This window comes from Rhinopithecus roxellana, chromosome 3 (assembly GCF_007565055.1).
Source record: "Rhinopithecus roxellana isolate Shanxi Qingling chromosome 3, ASM756505v1, whole genome shotgun sequence".
Classification (NCBI taxonomy): Eukaryota; Metazoa; Chordata; class Mammalia; order Primates; family Cercopithecidae; genus Rhinopithecus; species Rhinopithecus roxellana.
The window spans coordinates 168,357,301-168,375,769 of NC_044551.1; the positions used below are offsets into that span (position 1 = coordinate 168,357,301).

The 18,469-nt window shown below is 37.9% G+C and overlaps 1 protein-coding gene across 2 annotated transcripts in view; it reads left to right on the forward strand.

The window, feature by feature from the left end:
- Positions 1 to 18,469, forward strand: part of CPEB4 (cytoplasmic polyadenylation element binding protein 4) — a 78,554-nt gene that overhangs the window by 41,573 nt on the left and 18,512 nt on the right. The window contains exon 3 of one of the 2 annotated variants that reach the window (XM_010373340.2): positions 8,597 to 8,647. The exons of the other annotated variant lie outside the window; for it this stretch is intronic. Coding sequence (XP_010371642.1) covers positions 8,597 to 8,647 — 51 coding nt within the window. The remainder of the gene's footprint in view (positions 1 to 8,596; positions 8,648 to 18,469) is intronic. 2 annotated transcript variants of the gene reach the window in all.

An 18,469-nucleotide genomic window follows, 5' to 3' on the forward strand; every position in this document is an offset into this window, starting at 1 on the left:
AAGGTAGGAGAATTTTAATTTACTGCCTTGGCTTTTTTTGTGGATTGCTTTAATTTTTTCTACTACTCTGTCTGTTTTTCCACTTTTCTTTCCATTATATTTTTTTCACCCTTTTTTTCCAACTGACTTTGGCTGGCTTAGTTTGGAGAAAAACTACACCTAGTTTTGCTGAGTTTTTTAGAGCTTAAAAAATTGCCATTAATCACTGGTATCATAACATCCTCTTAAGGCAAGTTATCTTGTTGCTCTATCCTCTAAATGTAGCATCTAGAGTCAGAAGGCTTCTGGCAAGGATAAAAATAGCCTTCCTGCTTGCTGGTTTGTTGTTAGCTTTACTGGCAGTAGGAAATCTTTTGAATTCCTTAATTGGATCAGCTTCTTACTAGTTTCTCTCTAGACATTCCCTTCTGCCTGAAATTCTTAGATGCTTTTAGATCTTGCAGCTTCACACCTGCCCCGAGTTGTAGTCAAAGCAGTCCTTCCTTCATATGAAAGCTTCCTCCCATCTGTAGAAACATACTCCATTGACCTCACCCATCTTATACATAAGTGTTATTTTATTTTGCCACTATTACAATAATCATATCACAACTGAAACATTAAATTTGGGGTTTTGGTTCAAAATGAAGATCCTTCCTGGTTTTATTGAAAAGAAAAAATTTAGGTTGAATTTTTGAAGTTTTTATTAACATTCTTTTGTATCTTTGCCAGTTTGGCTTTGATAAAAGTAAGGGGTTAGGTTTTGTTCTTTTCTCTCTTCCTGAGAAGACTTATATCCCTGTTTTTAACCAAGGATACTAGCAAATTCTCATTTTTCTGAAGCTGAAATATCCCATAGATTTGCCACTCCCTTCTCCAAGGTTCCAGTTTGGAACTTTTTGGCCAAAAGAAATCCTCCCTGTCCTTTCTCTTACAAGTGGAAAACTGTTGGTTATCTTCGGCTTATTACTGGGGAAGGGAAAGGAATTAATTTGGTTAAGTACCTACCGCATATTGAGAGACCTTTCTTGGCATTCTGCAAACATTATGTCAAGACTGTCTCACAACAGCTTTGTGAAGTCGATGGAATTATCTCTGTTTTCCTGAGGTTCAACAAAGCTAAATAATTTGACCTCGGTCACAAGATGATGCAGCTTGACTCTACCCATTACACTGCATCTTCCATGGCAGAGAGACCATCAACTGCTGACTTTGCTTCATTCATTTTCTATAGCTGTTTATTGAGCACCTTTCTCTGCTCCAGGCTCTGGGATATCAGACCCAAAATCCATAAAGATCTCATTGCCCGACAGCAAGAGATTAAAACAAGTAATGTAAATACAGTGTAATAAGTGTAAAGAACACTGAAAGGAGTACAGAGTGTTATCTGAATCACAGCAAGGATGATGTAGGGCAGGGAAGGCTTCTCATAAGATGTGAGGCCTAATAGGGGAACTGCCTGGACAAAACTGTGGAGGCTTTGAGTGGTAAGACATTGAGGGGCAGAGAGAGAGAGGAGGGCATTCTAGGTAGAGGGAGTAACCCGGAAGTTGAAGTTACAGGCCAGCAGTTCTGAATGGCTGGAGTGCCTGATGTGAGAAGCGAAATGGCAGTGTGGAGAGTTAGGTAAGCCATTAATTCAAAGATTTTTGTAAGCACTGGCTTTTGAGCTGAAAGCCAAATCTGTAGCAGAGAAGGGTTTTGTTTAGCCTAAACTCTGTGTGTGTTTAGTGAATTTTAAGTGGCTCTTTGGGAGGGGACAAGACTTCAGTTGATAACAGTTTCAGCCAGTTCCTTCTTTGTGATTTTTGCATGGGAATGTCTTTGTTGAAGTTGATTGTAGCACAAATAGATAAGGGGGTAGAATAAGCTTACTGATTTTGATTTGGGGAGTTATTTTTGTGTCAATAGACTAAATTATTAAAAATTAAATTTATACCATTAAATTATGGAACATATTGAATGCTGTTTTGTTCATATTGATATGTCTTTTGCATTTGTGTAAGTATAAAGTTGGCATTCATAACCAGTGGATTTATTACACATTTCTTGAGCTTTGCTGTCCAGTGTCCGGGTCCCCATAGCGCCATCTTGCTTCAAGCCTCAAGTGGGGTTTGTAAAAACAGAAGATGTGCAGGGCTAGGAGGACTACCTCCTTTAAAATGTTACTTATGACAGTATAGTTTTGATTCACTTAGATGTGAGCTAAACAAAAGTAGAAGGAGCAGAGGCGGGAGCAGCACTTCTAGTTAGGTAATCAACAACAACACATGTATGTGTGTGTATATTTGTGTGTGTATTAGAAATTTTTAATGGTGCTCACTGAAGACTCCTGCAAACACCCTGCTTTTCTTTGGAGTATCCACATTTTTATAGAGTGAATCAATCAAAAGTTGATCCTTAAAATTTTTATTCTACTTGTCACTTTATAGGACTGTCTGTATGTTTTGGAGAACCTCGCAGAGTTATTTCCTATTATCATTCCTTGGCCTGTACCATGTTGTCAACATTGTTGTCATGACTGGAAAAGAAAAGTTTATAGATAGCATGAAATCTAATTGCGCTGCAGATACATTTGATACTTTTCGGTGTTTATGTGTTTGAAATGGCAGCATTTATTCTATCATTTCCTGTTGAATTATCGGTAGTAGTAATATCTGGATTATTCTTTAGAAAATAACTTATTTTACCTAATTAATTAAAGTAATACTTATATATACTGCTAATGTAAAGGAGGATTTCCTTTAGTCTTTTCTCTTTTTATTTTTTGACTTGGTTACTTTAGTTAGTGTCTTAAAAGGATGTGATACTACATACTGTTCTTTTTAGCACCTCCTCCCCCCACCTGTTCTCAGTCAGTCTGTTGGTAAATATTGGTTCTTCCAACTGGCAAATGCTTAGCATAGAATTGCCTAGTTGACGTGTGGATCTTTCTAGGTTGTAGGATTTGGTAGTGTAGATCCCCAGAGTCACTCTGTATCTGTTGCCTATATTTGGCTAGGTTGAGTCATGTCACCAAATATAGCCTATGCCTTCGGCATGATGTATGCCAGGCTTCTGGTTCCAAATTCTGCAGCTGGCCTCCAGAGACTACTACTTTTCCTGTCATAGTGTTCCTTAAGATTAGGGCTGCTGACCAGGCGGTATTTTTTATATTTATAACACAGTCAATACCAAGAGCCTTCAAAGATTGAATTTTGCCCATCAAATAGGTTCACATGCTGAAATCCGAATGCTTTCCTTCTCCCTTGAGAAATTAATTCTGAATGTGCCCAAACCTGGATAATGATTAAAGATAGATGAGTTCTTGGCCAGGCACCATGGCTCATGCCTGTAATCCCAGCACTTTGGGAGGCCGAGGCAGGGGCATCACCTGAGGTCAGAAGTTCAAGATCAGCCTGGCCAACATGGTGAAATCCCGCCTCTACAAAAATAAAAAAATTACCCGGGCATGATGACGGGTGCCAGTAATCCCAGCTACTCAGGAGGCTGAGGTGGGAGAATCACTTGAACCTGGGAGGCAGAGGTTGCAGTGAGCCAAGATCACGCCATTGCATTGCAGCCTGGGAGACAGAGCGTCTGAAAAATGAAATAAAATAAAGATGAGTTCTCAAAAATCCAACCAAACAAAACAGCAGGCAGGTACTGAGTTATGTTAATATTCAGACATCTCAATTTTTATTTTATTATATTTTATTTATGAAATACTGATGTTTTGAGTTCAGTGGAATTAACTCATCAAATGCTCACCTGGTACCGAAACAGGAAACTCAAGATGCCTAGGTATTAAAAGCTCTAATTCCAAAGGGGGCTTTAATGTAAAAGAGGTAAGAAGGTTAGCCAGAAGCTGAAATGATTAGGTAAGAAAGTTAGTTGTTGCTTTGTAGCTACAAATAAAATTTGGTGAGTTTGTTAAAAATATGTTTCCGGCCAGGCATGGTGGCTCACACCTGTAATCCTAGCACTTTGGGAGGCCGAGGCGGGAGGATCACAAGGTCAGGAGTTCAAGACCAGCCTGGCCAATATGGTGAAACCCTATCTCTACTGAAAATACAAAAATTAGCTGGGTGTGGTGGCGCGTGCCTGTAGTCCCAGCTACTCAGGAGGCTGAGGCAGAAGAATCGCTTGAACCCAGGAGGCAGAGGTTGCAGTAAGCCAAGATTGCGCTACTGCACTGCAGCCTAGGCAACAGAGTGAGACTCTGTCTCAAAAAAAAAAAAAAAAAAAGATGTTTCCTCGTTGGGAAAGGTGTTTTGGAAAAAGGTGAATCTGAAAAAAAAAATACATTTGAAAAAATCCTTGAGAAAATTTATGCCTACGCAAAAGCCCGCATGCCCATAGATGTTTATGGAAGCTTTATTCATACTTGTGAAAACTTGGAAAAATCAAGATACCCTTCAGTAGGTGCATATAGATTAGTAAACTGTGATCCATCCAAACAATGGACTGTTATCAAGCACTAAAAAGAAATGAGCTATGAAACCATGAAAAGATGTGGAGGAACCTTCAATGCATATGACTAAGTGAAAGATGGCAATCTGGAAGGCTGCATACTTTATGATTCCAACTGCATGATAGTCTGGAAAAGGCAAGTCTGTGAGACAATAAAAAGGCCAGGGGTTGGGGGCTGGCAAAGAGGGATGAAACTACTTTGTGTGATACCATAATGGGTGGACACATGTCATTATACATTTGTCCAAACCCACAGAATGAACACCAAGAGTGAACCCTCATGTAAACTATGAACTTTGGGTGTAACAAATGTATAGGTTGGTGCAAAAGTAATTGCAGTTTTTGCCATCAACCTATACCACTCTGGTGGGGATGTTGATAATGGGGTAAAGCTATGCATATGTGGGGGCAGGGGGATATCAGAAATCTCTGTGTCTTCCTCTCCATTCTTCTGTGAACCTAAAATGCTCTAAAAAATAACATTTATATATTTATTTATAAGTATGCAAATATGCTTATATATAAGCACACATTTATATATCAACATAAAAATATATATTTATATATAAACTACACACACACCCTTCATTGGGAACATGGAGCGAGGGCCACTGTCTCAGGCATGGGAGGGGATTATCAACTAGCTAGCTGTGGAATAGAAAATCTATAGAAATTTACACCAATGCAGCAGAAAGGATATTAGAACAGAAATAAAGGAAAGAGTACAAGGAGAGTGCAAAAAGGTTGTAGATAACCAAATTCCCGTGGCACTTTTAATAGGAGCTTTTGGAAGATATCCAGAAAGGAAATGATATGTGTTATCCATAATAGATTATGGACAGCTCTGTAGATATTTTAGTTGTGGAGAGAATTTACAGAAGAGTAGGGTACGCAGGTTAGGGAAGCATTATGAAAGTTAAAAAAAGAAACAATTTCTTAATGTCACTGCCTATATGTTAAAATTTAAGTGGAAAGAATAGCTGATTGTTTAACAGAATGTCACAGGTGTGTTTGCTACTAGAGACCACAATTGATTCTAACCTGACAACAGGAATCATATCACAAGGCCGGATCAAAAAAATTAAAAACAAGTATCACTTTTCCGAGTTCAGCTATGAACTTTGCCAGTAATTCTTCATTGTCGCATTGTGTCTTAGCTGGAGGGTAGAATGACTGTAACTTATAAGGCCAAGGAACAGTGAAAGTATTAAAGGTCACTCCTTTGGTTGCAGGAGGTCTCTCCAGGAGATATGTGATGAGTTAATCTCATAATTGAGTTAAAGGACCGTTTTGTTACTGTCAAGTTGAAATTTTCTCTTTAAAAGGTACCCAAAACATGAGTTTGTGATAAAGTGGAACTTCATTTGTGAAACTTCATTGTGAAACCAGCCTGTTTAGTAATTGTCTTTTGGATTCTCATTGTTCATTATCCTCCCTTAGGGCTGGGTGAGGTGGCTCATTCCTGTAAACCCAGCACTTTAAGAGGCTGAGGTGGGAGGATTGCTTGAGCCCAAAAGTTCAAGACCAGCCTGGGTAACATAGGGAGACCCCCATCACTACAAAAAATAAAAAATTAGCCAGGCATGGTGGCATGCATCTGTCGTCCCAGTTACTTGGGAGACTCGAGATGGTAGGATCACTTGAGCCTGGGAGGTCAAGGCTGGAACTGAGATAGCACCACTCTGCACTCCAGCCTGGGCGACAGAGTAAGACCCTGTCTCAAAAATTAAAATAATAATAATAATAATCCTTTCTTGGCATCAAATAAGAGGCATTATCGTTCATATAGAACAGCCGTGGTTTCTATTGCAATGTTAGCATTAAATAATTAGAATTATCTTCTTGGAGATAATAGGACATTTTCTCTTAATATTTCAACTAATGTTATCAAATATTTGTGTCTCTATATTGATTTAGTCTTTCTTCTGAAAATGATTTATGATAAATGAAAGTGTGTGGTAGCTCTTATTCATTTACTAGAGAGTTTTAGAAGTATAAAATCTGTATATATGTTCCATTACAGAAAATCAGCTGCTACTTTTAGTTGTAATTCAGAAACAGTACTCTGTTCCCACCTCCTAAGTTTTTTGTTTGTTTGTTTGTTTGTTTTGAGACGGAGTTTTGTCTTTGTCACCCAGGCTGGAGAGCAATAGCAAGATCTCGGCTCACTGCAAACCCCACCTCCGGGGTTCAAGCAATTCTCCTGCCTCAGCCTCCCCAGTAGCTGGGAATGATTACAAACGTGCACCACCATGCCTGGCTAATTTTTGTATTTTTAGTAGAGATGGGGTTTCACCACATTGACCAGGCTGGTCTCGAACTCCTGACCTCAGGTGATCTGCTCACCTTGGCCTCTCAGAGTGCTGGGATTACAGGCATGAGCCACTTCACCTGGCCCTCCATCCTCCAAGTTTTTAACAGGGTCATGTTCTTGCTCCTAGCATCTCAAGTTTATCCTTTTAAAAATATATACTTGTGACAGGCCATAGATCCAGGCTTTAGTTAAAAAGCAGTCTAGATAGAATTCAGTAGATTTGGGTGCTTGGCTATATACATTAGCATTAAAGAATGAAACCAATTTTTAGGAATAAATTGAAATATCAAAATTAATTTTTACCTTTTTTTCTTCCGTCTCCATTCCTACCTCCACTCCCTATATAGGAACAAGCTGAAATTTAAATGGAACAATTACCAACTTAATTTCTTTTAAATCCTTTCATTTGGTTTTAAGATTGTAGGAAAATTATAAAGTTCAGAGTTTATCCAGACTTCAAATTTTGGATATGGATTAATTAAAGCTGTTGGCAATAGAGAATAGTTTCCTCTTTTCATTACATGAATTCATTACTATGGAGACTATTTCAAAAAAGCATCATTTTAAAACATTGAAGACCTTAAGTTCCTTTCTAAAGAGTTGTTAATATGTAGCTGTTGGATTGATGCGACCCCATGCTAGCTCTGGTTCTCAGAGTGTTCAGTGGAACTAGGTGGAGTCCTTGCAGGCATCCTGGAAGGTCTGCCCCAGCCGCAAGCCATCGGAGAACCTATGTTTATCCGTTTTTCCTTAGCCTTTGAGAGTCATGGTTCTGTGGGGTCAAAATTCAGACTGCTGTTTCCTAAAGGAATGTTTGTAGTTCTGAGTCACTTTAAAATTCCTATTCTAAATCCTGATTTATAGAGGGCGGGACTATCGTAGAGAACTACCAACCAGGTTCCCCTATCCATTCCTTAGATGAGGAAGACCTGTTGAGGGTTCTTCAGTCATTCTTCTCAAGGTGGGTGCAGATGGCACGTGGGGTTTGGACACTTAAAAGTGTTACATGATGATTCTTATTTTATAACTTATAGTTTAGAACTAGGTCCATATGTGTACTCAGTAAGGCTTTGTAGTGTAGATAACTCAACTTACATGTTGAAACTCTTCCAAAACAGAAATGTAATTCTTTCAAGATAAATCCCAGTGCCATTCCCCCTCATGTGTTATTTGTGGCTACCAATTTGGAAGACAGTTCATCCAACAAAAATTTTAGTACCTTCACAAATTCTTTTTTGAGGGATATCTTGGGTGCCCATTTTAGTTTCAAAAGTAGATTTTGACACACTTCAAAAATCAGAGGAAGGTAGCCCAGCATTTAGTGAGTGCCTACTGTGCCCTGGGCTTTTGATGTTTTTCATCATATGTAAGTTCAGTGAAATGTTCTTCTTCCCTCTGGAAATATTTCGCCAAACCTGAAATTAAACCCATTAGCCTGTCTCTACATGTAGGCATAAGCGTGGCACTTTTCTTGTGAGTCACATAGGAAAATATTACTGCCAATTACATACTTTCAAAAGTAACAAAACACTACACAAATGAAAAATTTTCACATTTATTGGGGCAGAAATGTGAAGATTGTCATAATGAGTTGCTATTACATAATGGTATAAAGAAAATTACCTTGGATGGGGATTTGCAAATTAGAAGGACCTAGTTAAATATGAGAAATATTTTCTTTTCCTACTTTCAAACTTTTCCTTTTTGAATATTGATGAACATGCTGATCGATATATCCTCTGATTCAAATACCTTGCCTATTTGAAAGCAAGTCAATTAGCTCTGTTATTGAATAAGTTTAAACCATCTATGAAAACAGTAAATTTAGTAACGGCCTTCTTTTACCTTCAGGTCGTCTAAACTATTCATATCCAGGATCCGATAGCTCTCTGCTTATTAATGGTAAGTGATAATTGATTTACCCTAGTGAAGTGCACAAAGCTGATACAGTAGTTGTGCTTCAGCAGTGGAGAAATCACATTAGTTTGTTCCGTAATGATAACTGTAAGTTGCTATTAAACTATCAGCTAATTTAAGAGTAATTCTTTTACCTCAAAATTGTGGCAGAAACTTTTCTTTTTAATTTGAGGGCCAACTGATTCCCTGTCCTGAACTTGGTGACAATCAGAATAAATGAAAATCCCATAATGATACCTAAAGACTGGCTTTATCTAATGTTAGCTTCTGTAGAGTGTCCTTTGAAATGTTAACATAAAAGCCATTTCCACGTGGCTGGAAAAATGTTCCAGCAGGAAAGGATAAGCAGAGATCTAAAACCAGAAAAAGGCAGCCTAAAACCACAGTACTTGACATTGCATAGGACAAGGTCATTTGCTGTTTGCTGTCTAACAAAAACAAGAAAAATGAAGTTTTGTTGGCTTTCCATTGCCTTCATTAGATTCTCCTTTCCTGTGCTAATGTTCTGTTGAGTTCTTTTTTTACGTGCATAGTGAAGCAAGCTAAGTTTCACCAGGAGGAGGGAACATCCACTCACAAGAATTTTAGTGTCTGTTTTTTTAGTATCATGGTCTAAAACAATTGGATGAAATACAGAGGTCTTGTTTACTTACTTTCTACTAATTTACTTTGGAATATGGATTTCAAATTTCTGTGTGTAGAAAATGCCTTCCATTTGTCAAAGCTCATTTTAAGTTCCACAACCCCTAACAAGTGTTATGGACTAAATAGCTGTATTCTCATCATTCCCAAAACAAATAAAAATAAAAATTCTTCCATTCCTTGATTTTAGTATGTTGTGAATAAGGAGTTAAATATTTTTATCACTGGATCTCCTTTTTGACTAGTGTTTGAAATCAATGTGTTGTAGAACTTAGAAATTCCTGGGTACATCAGATCTTCTGGAGACTAAATAGCTTATAAAATCTTACTTGGTCATCAGATGTAGGTCTTTTCATGCTACAGTGCCAGAAATAATACCATAATATAGTGTTCTAGCATAAATGTATTAGGCCAAAAACCAAACCCAGTGGCGACAGTGGCATCAGGATAAGGAGAACATAAGGGATATATATATACATGTAGAAGAGTTTACCTTTTCCTTTGGAACTAGTTCGAGTCAGTTCCAGGTACTGGAAATTGTAGTGAAACAAGATTTGGGATATTGCTGTGTCATCTTAGGCAAAGTGATCAACTCTTCTTTGTCCCAGTTTCCTTATGAAGGTGTTCCTGTTGGATTAGTTGCCTCTGGGGCCCGTCTTTGTTGAGGGTTGTCAAGAAAAATAAGCTCTCTCTAGTGGGTTTTCCTTAAAGCTAAATTCACTTAACTAGGAAAAAAAGTCACCTGTAATCCCAGCACTTTGGGAGGCTGAAGCAGGAGGATTCTTTGAGCCCAGGAATTCAAGAGCAACCTGGGCAACATGGCGAAACCTTGTCTCTACAAAAGATTTTTAAAAACTCGCGAGGTGTGTTGGCACATGCTTGTAGTCCCAACTACTTGGGAGGCTGAGGTGGGAGGATTGCTTGGGATGGGGAGGTCAAGGGTGCAGTGAGCCATGATTGTACCACTGCACTCCAGCCAGGGTGACAGAGTGACACCCTGTCTCAAAAAAAGAAAAAAAGTGTACTATTACGTGATTGCCTTTCCTTTTTTCTTCATTACTATCCTTTGTTTCTTAAATAGATTATTTTTAGTGATCTTACTTGTCAATGAAAAAATAAAAGTAACTTTTTCCCAGAATATTTATGTTTTCAAATTTTACTGGTCTATGAACTCTAAGAGAAGACTAAATAGTTTTTAATGTTGCGTACATGGAAATTTTGTTTATATAAAGACATACTGACTTGGGTTAACATTGCCTCAAACTGAAAGACAAAAAGATAAAGGACAAAGAGAGATGTCTTTCTTTTAAGAAATATCTCTTGCTGGCTCCTTAAGCAAGACCCAGGAGCGTGGGGTTACGATTGCCATGGTCTCGGGTCTAGTATTGAGCTTCATGAGGCCCCAAAACTTGATTTTGTCAGATTTGATGAAGGATTAGTTTTTTAGTAACCAACCAGTTAGGACCAGATGCCAATTTATTCATTTATAATGAAGCATAAGACTTCCAGGTAGACCAGATGCCGGGGATGACTTCTTGACTGACGTATTCTCTCTGCAGTAGCAATGTCCAGATTAGAGCAGAAGATTGCTTGAAAGTCATGAAATTAGATCTAGGTAGGGAGGAGAGGTGTTGAGACAATTTTTTAGTGACTTTGATCAAGATATGCACATTGTCCATTTTGTCAGTCATGTTTGTAAAATATCTTCTAGAGTGGATCACATCTGTAGACAAATTAATCTCATTGATATATTCATTCTTAGTAGCTTTGCTCTCACTTTAGCTCAGGTTTTGGGGGTACCTGTATTGCAAATCTGGCATAATGAATTGTGCTTAGTGAAGATTAATTAAAGAATTACAAATACTACCCATCACATTTTGTTGTTGTGAAGATGTGTGGAAGTCACTTAGCATAGCACCTGGCACATAGTAAGTCAAAATAAGAGAATTAGAATAAGCAATATTTTTGGTTAGGAATTAATCTCATTCATGTGTTGATTCTTAATAGCTGAAAATATATAAGGAAAAATATAGAACAAAGGATTAATATGAGTTTGTAAAAACTCTTGAAAGTTGAACATGCTTCCGTTGTCTGTCGTTAAGGTAGATAATCTAAAACTATTCACTTTCAAATGCATTCCCTTCATATCTTGTGTCCATACAGCCTTTTCTTAAAACTGAAAATAAAAGCCTAATATATTACATCACTTTATAGTCATTGTTTAATTTTAAGACTGAAAGGTGCTGTAAGGAGCTGTTCTTCCTTGTCCACTATTATCTATTCAGGCTTCTAAAAACCTTTAATAAGGTGATTATATAGCCACTCTGCTTTGTTTCAATGGTAACTCTCAGAGCTTTTTCTTCCAGGTATCTGTTGAAAGCCCTTTCTTGTTTTGTTTCGATAAAAATGTAGAGCAGCTGTTTATTCTCTTTCTCACATGAACGTTTGAATTTTGACTATCTGATTTTTATTTTATGCTTTATTTTGAAATTTTCAAGCAACCTCAACGCTTTTAGAAAGAGGTTTAAATCCTCAATAAATAAAAAGAAAATCCCCTAACCAGCCTCTTATTGGAAAAATAATAACAATAATTAAAAGAAAAAAAGTCAGAGTCACCAACCAGTTTTCAGTGGCTTATATTGGACTAAGGTTGTAATTTGCCTTTACAAAGATAAATAAGTTGTATTTATCCATGGATCAAATTATTTTTTTGCCTTGCTCGATCATCAATTTCCTACAGTTTCATACAGTGACTTTCATATACCACTCATGTTAAAAGGCAGTGCCAATATAATTCAACAATGATTGGTAATTGTGTTAAGAATGTCACAGTTCACACTCTAGGGAATTTCTCAATTTATTGCTGTGTTAATAGTTGCAGAGATTTTTTTGAGGGGCAATCTTGGGGAGAGTTCTTGGATTTTCAGTGTATTTTTAAAACCAAACTCCCTAAAGCTACTTTTTGGGTGCTGCATTAGTTTGCTAGGGCTGCTATAATAAGTACTGCTGACTACTGGCTTAAACAGAAATTTATTTCGTCACGGTTCTGGAGGCTAAAGTACCAAAGCAAGGTGTCATCAGGGTTCATTTCTTCTGAGGCATCTCTCTGTGGCTTATAGATAGCTGTGTCACCACATGGTTTTCCCTCTGTGCACGTCTGTGTTCTAAGCTCTCCTTATAAAGACACCAGTCATATTGGATTAGGGCCCACCCCACTGACCTCATTTAACCTTAATTACCTTTGTAAAGACCCTGTCTCCAGATATAGTCACATTCTCAGGTACTGGAGGTTAGGACTTCAACAGATGAATGTGGACAGGAGGGTGGGGGTACAGGGTGACCACACAATTCAGCCCGTAATAGATGCCTTTTACTGGTAAATTTCATGTAGTAGGGATACAGTTAAAATGCCCATTTTATGGTTATGAGAAGCAAGCCTAAAACTTAGTTTCCCAGTTAAGTGACAAGAAGTGCTCAACATAGGCCAGTTACCTCAAATTCCTCTGGAGTATCTTGGCTTAGCTCTGAGATAGACATTGGATTAAAAGATTAATTTTCCTCTTACCCAGCTTGAAGTTTTATTTTACCCAAGAAACCACCACCACCTCTGTATAAAAATGCTTGTGCGTTATACTTTTTTTTTTTTCCCTAACCTTTCATTCCACTGCTTTAGCCCTCAGGATTAGCTACTTCAAAAATGAACCTTGTGGTAGGAGAAAGTTATAGAGCAAAAAAAACCTGTTAAGTTTTAACAACTCATGTATTTTCTTTCCTTTGAGGAAGAGATTAATAAGGAGATCTATTAAGGGTGACACAGAACAACACTTCTTTCTTTCTTTCTTTCTTTTTTCTTTTAAGATGAAGTCTGCTCTGTCATCCAGACTGGAGTGCAGTGGCTCCATCTCTGCTCACTGTAGCCTCCACCTCCCAGGTTCAAGCGATTCTCCTGCCTCACCTTCCCAAGTAGCTGAGATTACAGGCACCTGCCACCATGCCCAGCTAATTTTAGTATTTTTAGCAGAGATGGGGTTTCACTATATTGGCCAGGCTGGTCTCGAACTCCTGACGTCAAGTGATCGGCCTGCTTCGGCCTCCCAAAGTGCTGGGATTACAGGCGTGAGCCACCACACCTGGCCCAACATCTCTTAATTATAGTTTTTTGGAATGAAAGGAGGAAGATTGTTTGCTTGGGGGGGGAAGAAATCTATCAAAAAGGAAGGTATAATTTACTCAAGAGAAATGTAGATGATGATCACTTAGCGAAAATGTATGTAATATGGTTCTAGTTGCTACAATAATAAGCATGTTGAAAGATCCCTTCATTGAAAATATGAAAACAAATTGTAAACTCTAAAGTGCTCTACAATTGTTAACCTTAAAATGCTAATGAAAAGCTAATTGTTGAAGAGACCATACCATATGACTTTACTTTTGGGAAAGGGAGGAGATTATTTATTGAGTATGTGACTGACCACTATATATACACATTGTGTTTTTCATTATTCTCTCATTTGCTCCCCATTTTTATAAATAAAGAAACTGAGGGTTAGGGACATAAGGAAACTAGAGTTGCATCCTCTGCTCTTTTCTAAGGTAGGCCTTACAAATAATAGTGTCTTTATCATGTCTTAGGAACATTCTTTGAATGTTGTTGTGCCAACAAACTAATGTAGACATAAGCCAAAGTGATAGGAATTTCTAACTATAAAGCAAATGTAAATTAATTTTGTAGCAGTGAGCCTATTAAATTAGGTATTAATTTATAAAATCATTTAAAATGTTTCTTTGCATCTTTGTTGAATTGTATACTTTGATCTTTGTAATGGTTGTGTCTGCTCTTTGGTTCTACCATCTTTATTCTTTTGTTGACAGATGAATTCCTTTTAGCTTCAAGCCTTTGATTTATATATTTTCAACTGATTTACTAATTTGGCTAATTTCCCCACCCCTCTCCCCATATATTTTCTTTTAGTCCTCCTGGGAAAGTCAGGTTGTTTTGTTTTGTTTTGTATTGTTTGGAGACAGAGTCTCACTCTGTTGCCCAGGCTGGAGTGCAGTGGTGCAATCTCAGCTCACTGCAACCTTTACCTCCCGGGTTGAAGCAATTCTCCTGCCTTAGCCTACCAAGTAGCCACGATTACAGGCATGCACCACCACACCCAGCTAATTTTTATATTTTTAGTAGAGATGGGGTTTTACCATATTGGCCAGGCTGGTCTTAAACTCCTGACCTCAAATGATCCACCCACCTCAACCTCCCAAAGTGCTGGGGTTATAGGTGTGAGCCACCATTCCTAGCCAAAAGTCAGTTATTTGATAACATCTTATCATCTGAGTTACACCCCTCCCCTTTTTTTCCAAATAGCATTGCTATTTGTCTTCTCACCGTGGGGCGTTGAGAGGTGCACAGATGGAGAGCCTAAGGTAGATCAGCGTAACCCGGATAGGATCCATTGTTTCATTGTCCACTAAAACATAGTAATATCTTATCCTTCATGGCCTAAAGTCCTATTCATGACAGAATTGATTAGGTGCTCTCATGTAGCAAAGTATGCTTTTGTATGAAAGCAATAATGTCATTTGTTCATTTTTAATATTAGTACCAAGGAGAAAACCAAAAAGGGTTCATTAACAAATATAGCAATATAGCATATGCAATAATAATAAATTCAAATGGTACAGAAAGGGATAAAACAAGAAGTGAACGCCTTCTTTCCTCTTTCTAGAAGTTTCTGTCTCCAAAGGTTCTTGTGGTTATTTCTAGAAAAAATATTTCATGGCCAGTCACAATGGCTCATGCCTGCAATCCTAGCACTTAAGGAGACCCAGGTGGGTGGATTGCTTGAGCCCAGGTGTTGAGACCAGCCTCGGCAACATGGCAAAACCCCATCTCTATAAAAATAAAAATAAAATAAAAAGTAAAAATTTTATGCATATTCCTACGTATCTATTTATATTTTCTTTATTTTTAAATGTACACAATAAGGATTCTACAATACACACTTAGACACTGCATGCAGGCCGACATCTGAGAGAGCTTTAGGTACATGAACATGAGCCACATTTAAAAATGCCACATGCTCAGTTAATAGGGTTGCTCCTTTGAAATAAATGCGTACATACATATGTACATACATAAAATTAAAAATGCCACGTACTAGGTGTTTCTTCTTTTGAATGTGTGGGTACTTTGTTTCTTTTTGATTATTACAAATGTTGCAACAAATGAGAAAAAAGTACTTTTTATGGGATAAATAATAATTTATTTTTATAATAAAGTGTGTGGGGAGGGAGAAGGTCGGGGGAGCCCTGACAAGTCTTTCTGTACCTTCTTCGTAAGTCTGGCATTACAGATTAATGGAATATTTTGCTAGAGGGAATTTGATTCTGTATATAAGGATAATAACAAAGAAAGGAAGCATTTGTAAGCAATCCCGTAAAGATGTTTTAGAAATAAAGTATATCAACAGATCTAACAGCAGGTATCCAGAAGTTATAAAAATTTATGGCCATAATATTTTGAGCCTTTTTTTTTTTTTTTAACATTCTTGAATCCTGTTAGTTCTGAACATTAAATTATTGAGGACTTTATAAATCAAAACTAGACTGGGCACGGTGGCTCATGCCTGTAATCCTAGCACTTTGGGAGGCTGAAGTGGGCAGATTGCCTGAGCTCAGGAGTTTGAGACCAGCCTGTTCAACAGGGTGAAACCACGTCTCTACTAAAATACAAAAAAAAAAAAAAAAAAAAAGGCTGGGTGTGGTGACATATACTTGTAGTCCCAGGGAGACTGAGGCAGAAGAATTGCTTGAATCTAGGAGGCAGAGGTTGCAGTGAGCCAAGATCGCACCACTGCACTCCAGCCTGGGCGAGACTCCATCTCCAAAAATAAAAATAAAATAAATCAAAACTAATAAATAATAAAAGTGGATAAACATATAAATAGTATTCATTAAAACTTTGGTGGGACCGGGAGATTTTTATTCAGTGGTAATGGCATGCATCTAAAAAATCTTTTAAGAGTCTACTTTTTGGTAACTAACAGAGTTAGTTTTGCTGACTTAGAAGTTTTCCAAAATGTAGATTTCTTTGAACATAATTAAAGTGATTTCTTAACTTACACTTCCTCGGACATTTGAGAAACATCAAATAACGAGCAACACTTGCTGGTCATGAAATTGGAAATCTGTCTGACATTTTCCTCAGGAAAGCAGAGAGGTTCTATGTTGCAAGAATTTCATCATAAAGTGTGTGCCAATATACTTTGAAATAAGTGAGGAAAAGTGCTTAGTACATCTTTTTTATGTAAGATAAAGTGGCATTATTTAGCATTATATTAATGTCTGGGTTCCGGTTGCATAGATCTGTTCAATTTGTAGAAAATTCATTGAACTTATTATGGTTTGTTTATTTTTGTGTATGTATCTTATGTCAAAATTTACATGAAAAATAATGTATAAGTACACATGCTCGTTTTGAATGTTCCAGAATGTCATTGTTTTTATTTCTTCAGTATTAATTTACATTAATTTCCTGATTTGATTGGGCAACTTTTATAGTTGTAAACATTGTTCACTTATAACCTGTTTTCTCTTAATATGAGAAAATGTCTACATAGCTTTCAGAATTTAATCTCAGAATTTAACCATGAATTATTTTATATTGACCAGTTTAATTTTACAGTAGATAATCAAAGTGTGAGAGTATACATTGGAACATTTCGAGAGTATTTGATTGTAACTTTTGATCCACAGCCCTTACTATTCTGGCAATTATTTGTTTTTGAAATAATGGAAGCCATGAGAGTTTTCATGTTAATTTTGTAGCTATATTATAAAAGCTTATTCTTTTCAAATATCTGTTTTCTCAGAAATCCAAGCAGCATCAATCAACTTTTTAAGATTGACAGCACTAAGATTTTCAAATCATTACTTTGTTTCCCCAGACTCCCTTATCTTTGAAGCAGTTGTATGAATAGAATTTTTTTTTTTTTTTTTTTTTTTTGAGACGGAGTCTCGCTCTGTCTCCCAGGCTGGAGTGGAGTGGCGAGATCTCGGCTCACTGCAAGTTCCGCCTCCTGGGTTCACGCCATTCTCCTGCCTCAGCCTCCCAAGTGGCTGGGACTACAGGCGTCTGTCACCACACCCAGCTAATTTTTTTGTATTTTTAGTAGAGACGGGGGGGTCTCACCGTGTTAGCCAGGATGGTCTCGATCTCCTGACCTCGTGATCCACCCGCCTTGGCCTCCCAAAGTGCTGGGATTACAGGCATGAACCACCGCACCCGGCCGAATAGAATGTTCTTAAACAAGCATCTGCTTTTGTGATGCTGTTTGTCTTTCTAACCTCTGTCTGATTAAGTCAGAAAATACCTACCTCTCCCCAACCCCCTAAACTTAAGACCTATTAAAGTATAAGCACTACTGCTTGTGGGAGATTGTATGTTGTGTGAATCCATTTGCTCAAATACTTTGGTGAAATCCAGGGCTATCTAAGTGTGGCAGAAATGTATTTTGGTTCGAGATATAATTTCACTTTGGAAGATAATCACATAATATTTCTGAGTTATACTTATTTAGCATTTATCTAGAAGAATAAGAATAAAAACCTTGACCAGTTTGTGAGTCTGGGTAGTGATTTCTTAAAGGAGCTATACCTTCTAACTCAAAAACCTATCCCAGGCTATAACCCCAGGACTTTGGGAGGCTGAGGTGGGCAGATCACTTAAGATCAGGAGTTCGAGACCAATCTTGCCAACATGGTGAAACCCCATCTCTGCCGAAAAAATACAAAAATCAGTTGGGCGTGGTGGCACGTCCCTGTGGTCCCAGGTACTGGGGAGGCTGAGGCATGAGAATCGCTTGAACCCAGGAGGCAGAGGCTGAAGTGAGCTAAAATCACACCATTCCAGCCTGGGTGAGAGAGCTAGATTCTGGCTCCAAAAAGAAAAAACCCATCCCAGTTTCCTGTTGAAACCTCATCCCCAGCCAAGTCCCCACTTGTTCTACATGCTTCTGTTCTGGCCACCTTTCCCTGAATGCTACAGCAGCACCCCTGCCTGTAACCCTGCTGAGCCTGGAATGCCCTTCCTCTGTTTTTCCTTTAAGGACCACCTCAGATTCCCTACCCCCACCCCCAACTTTTTCATCAGAGCCAGTTCCTCCT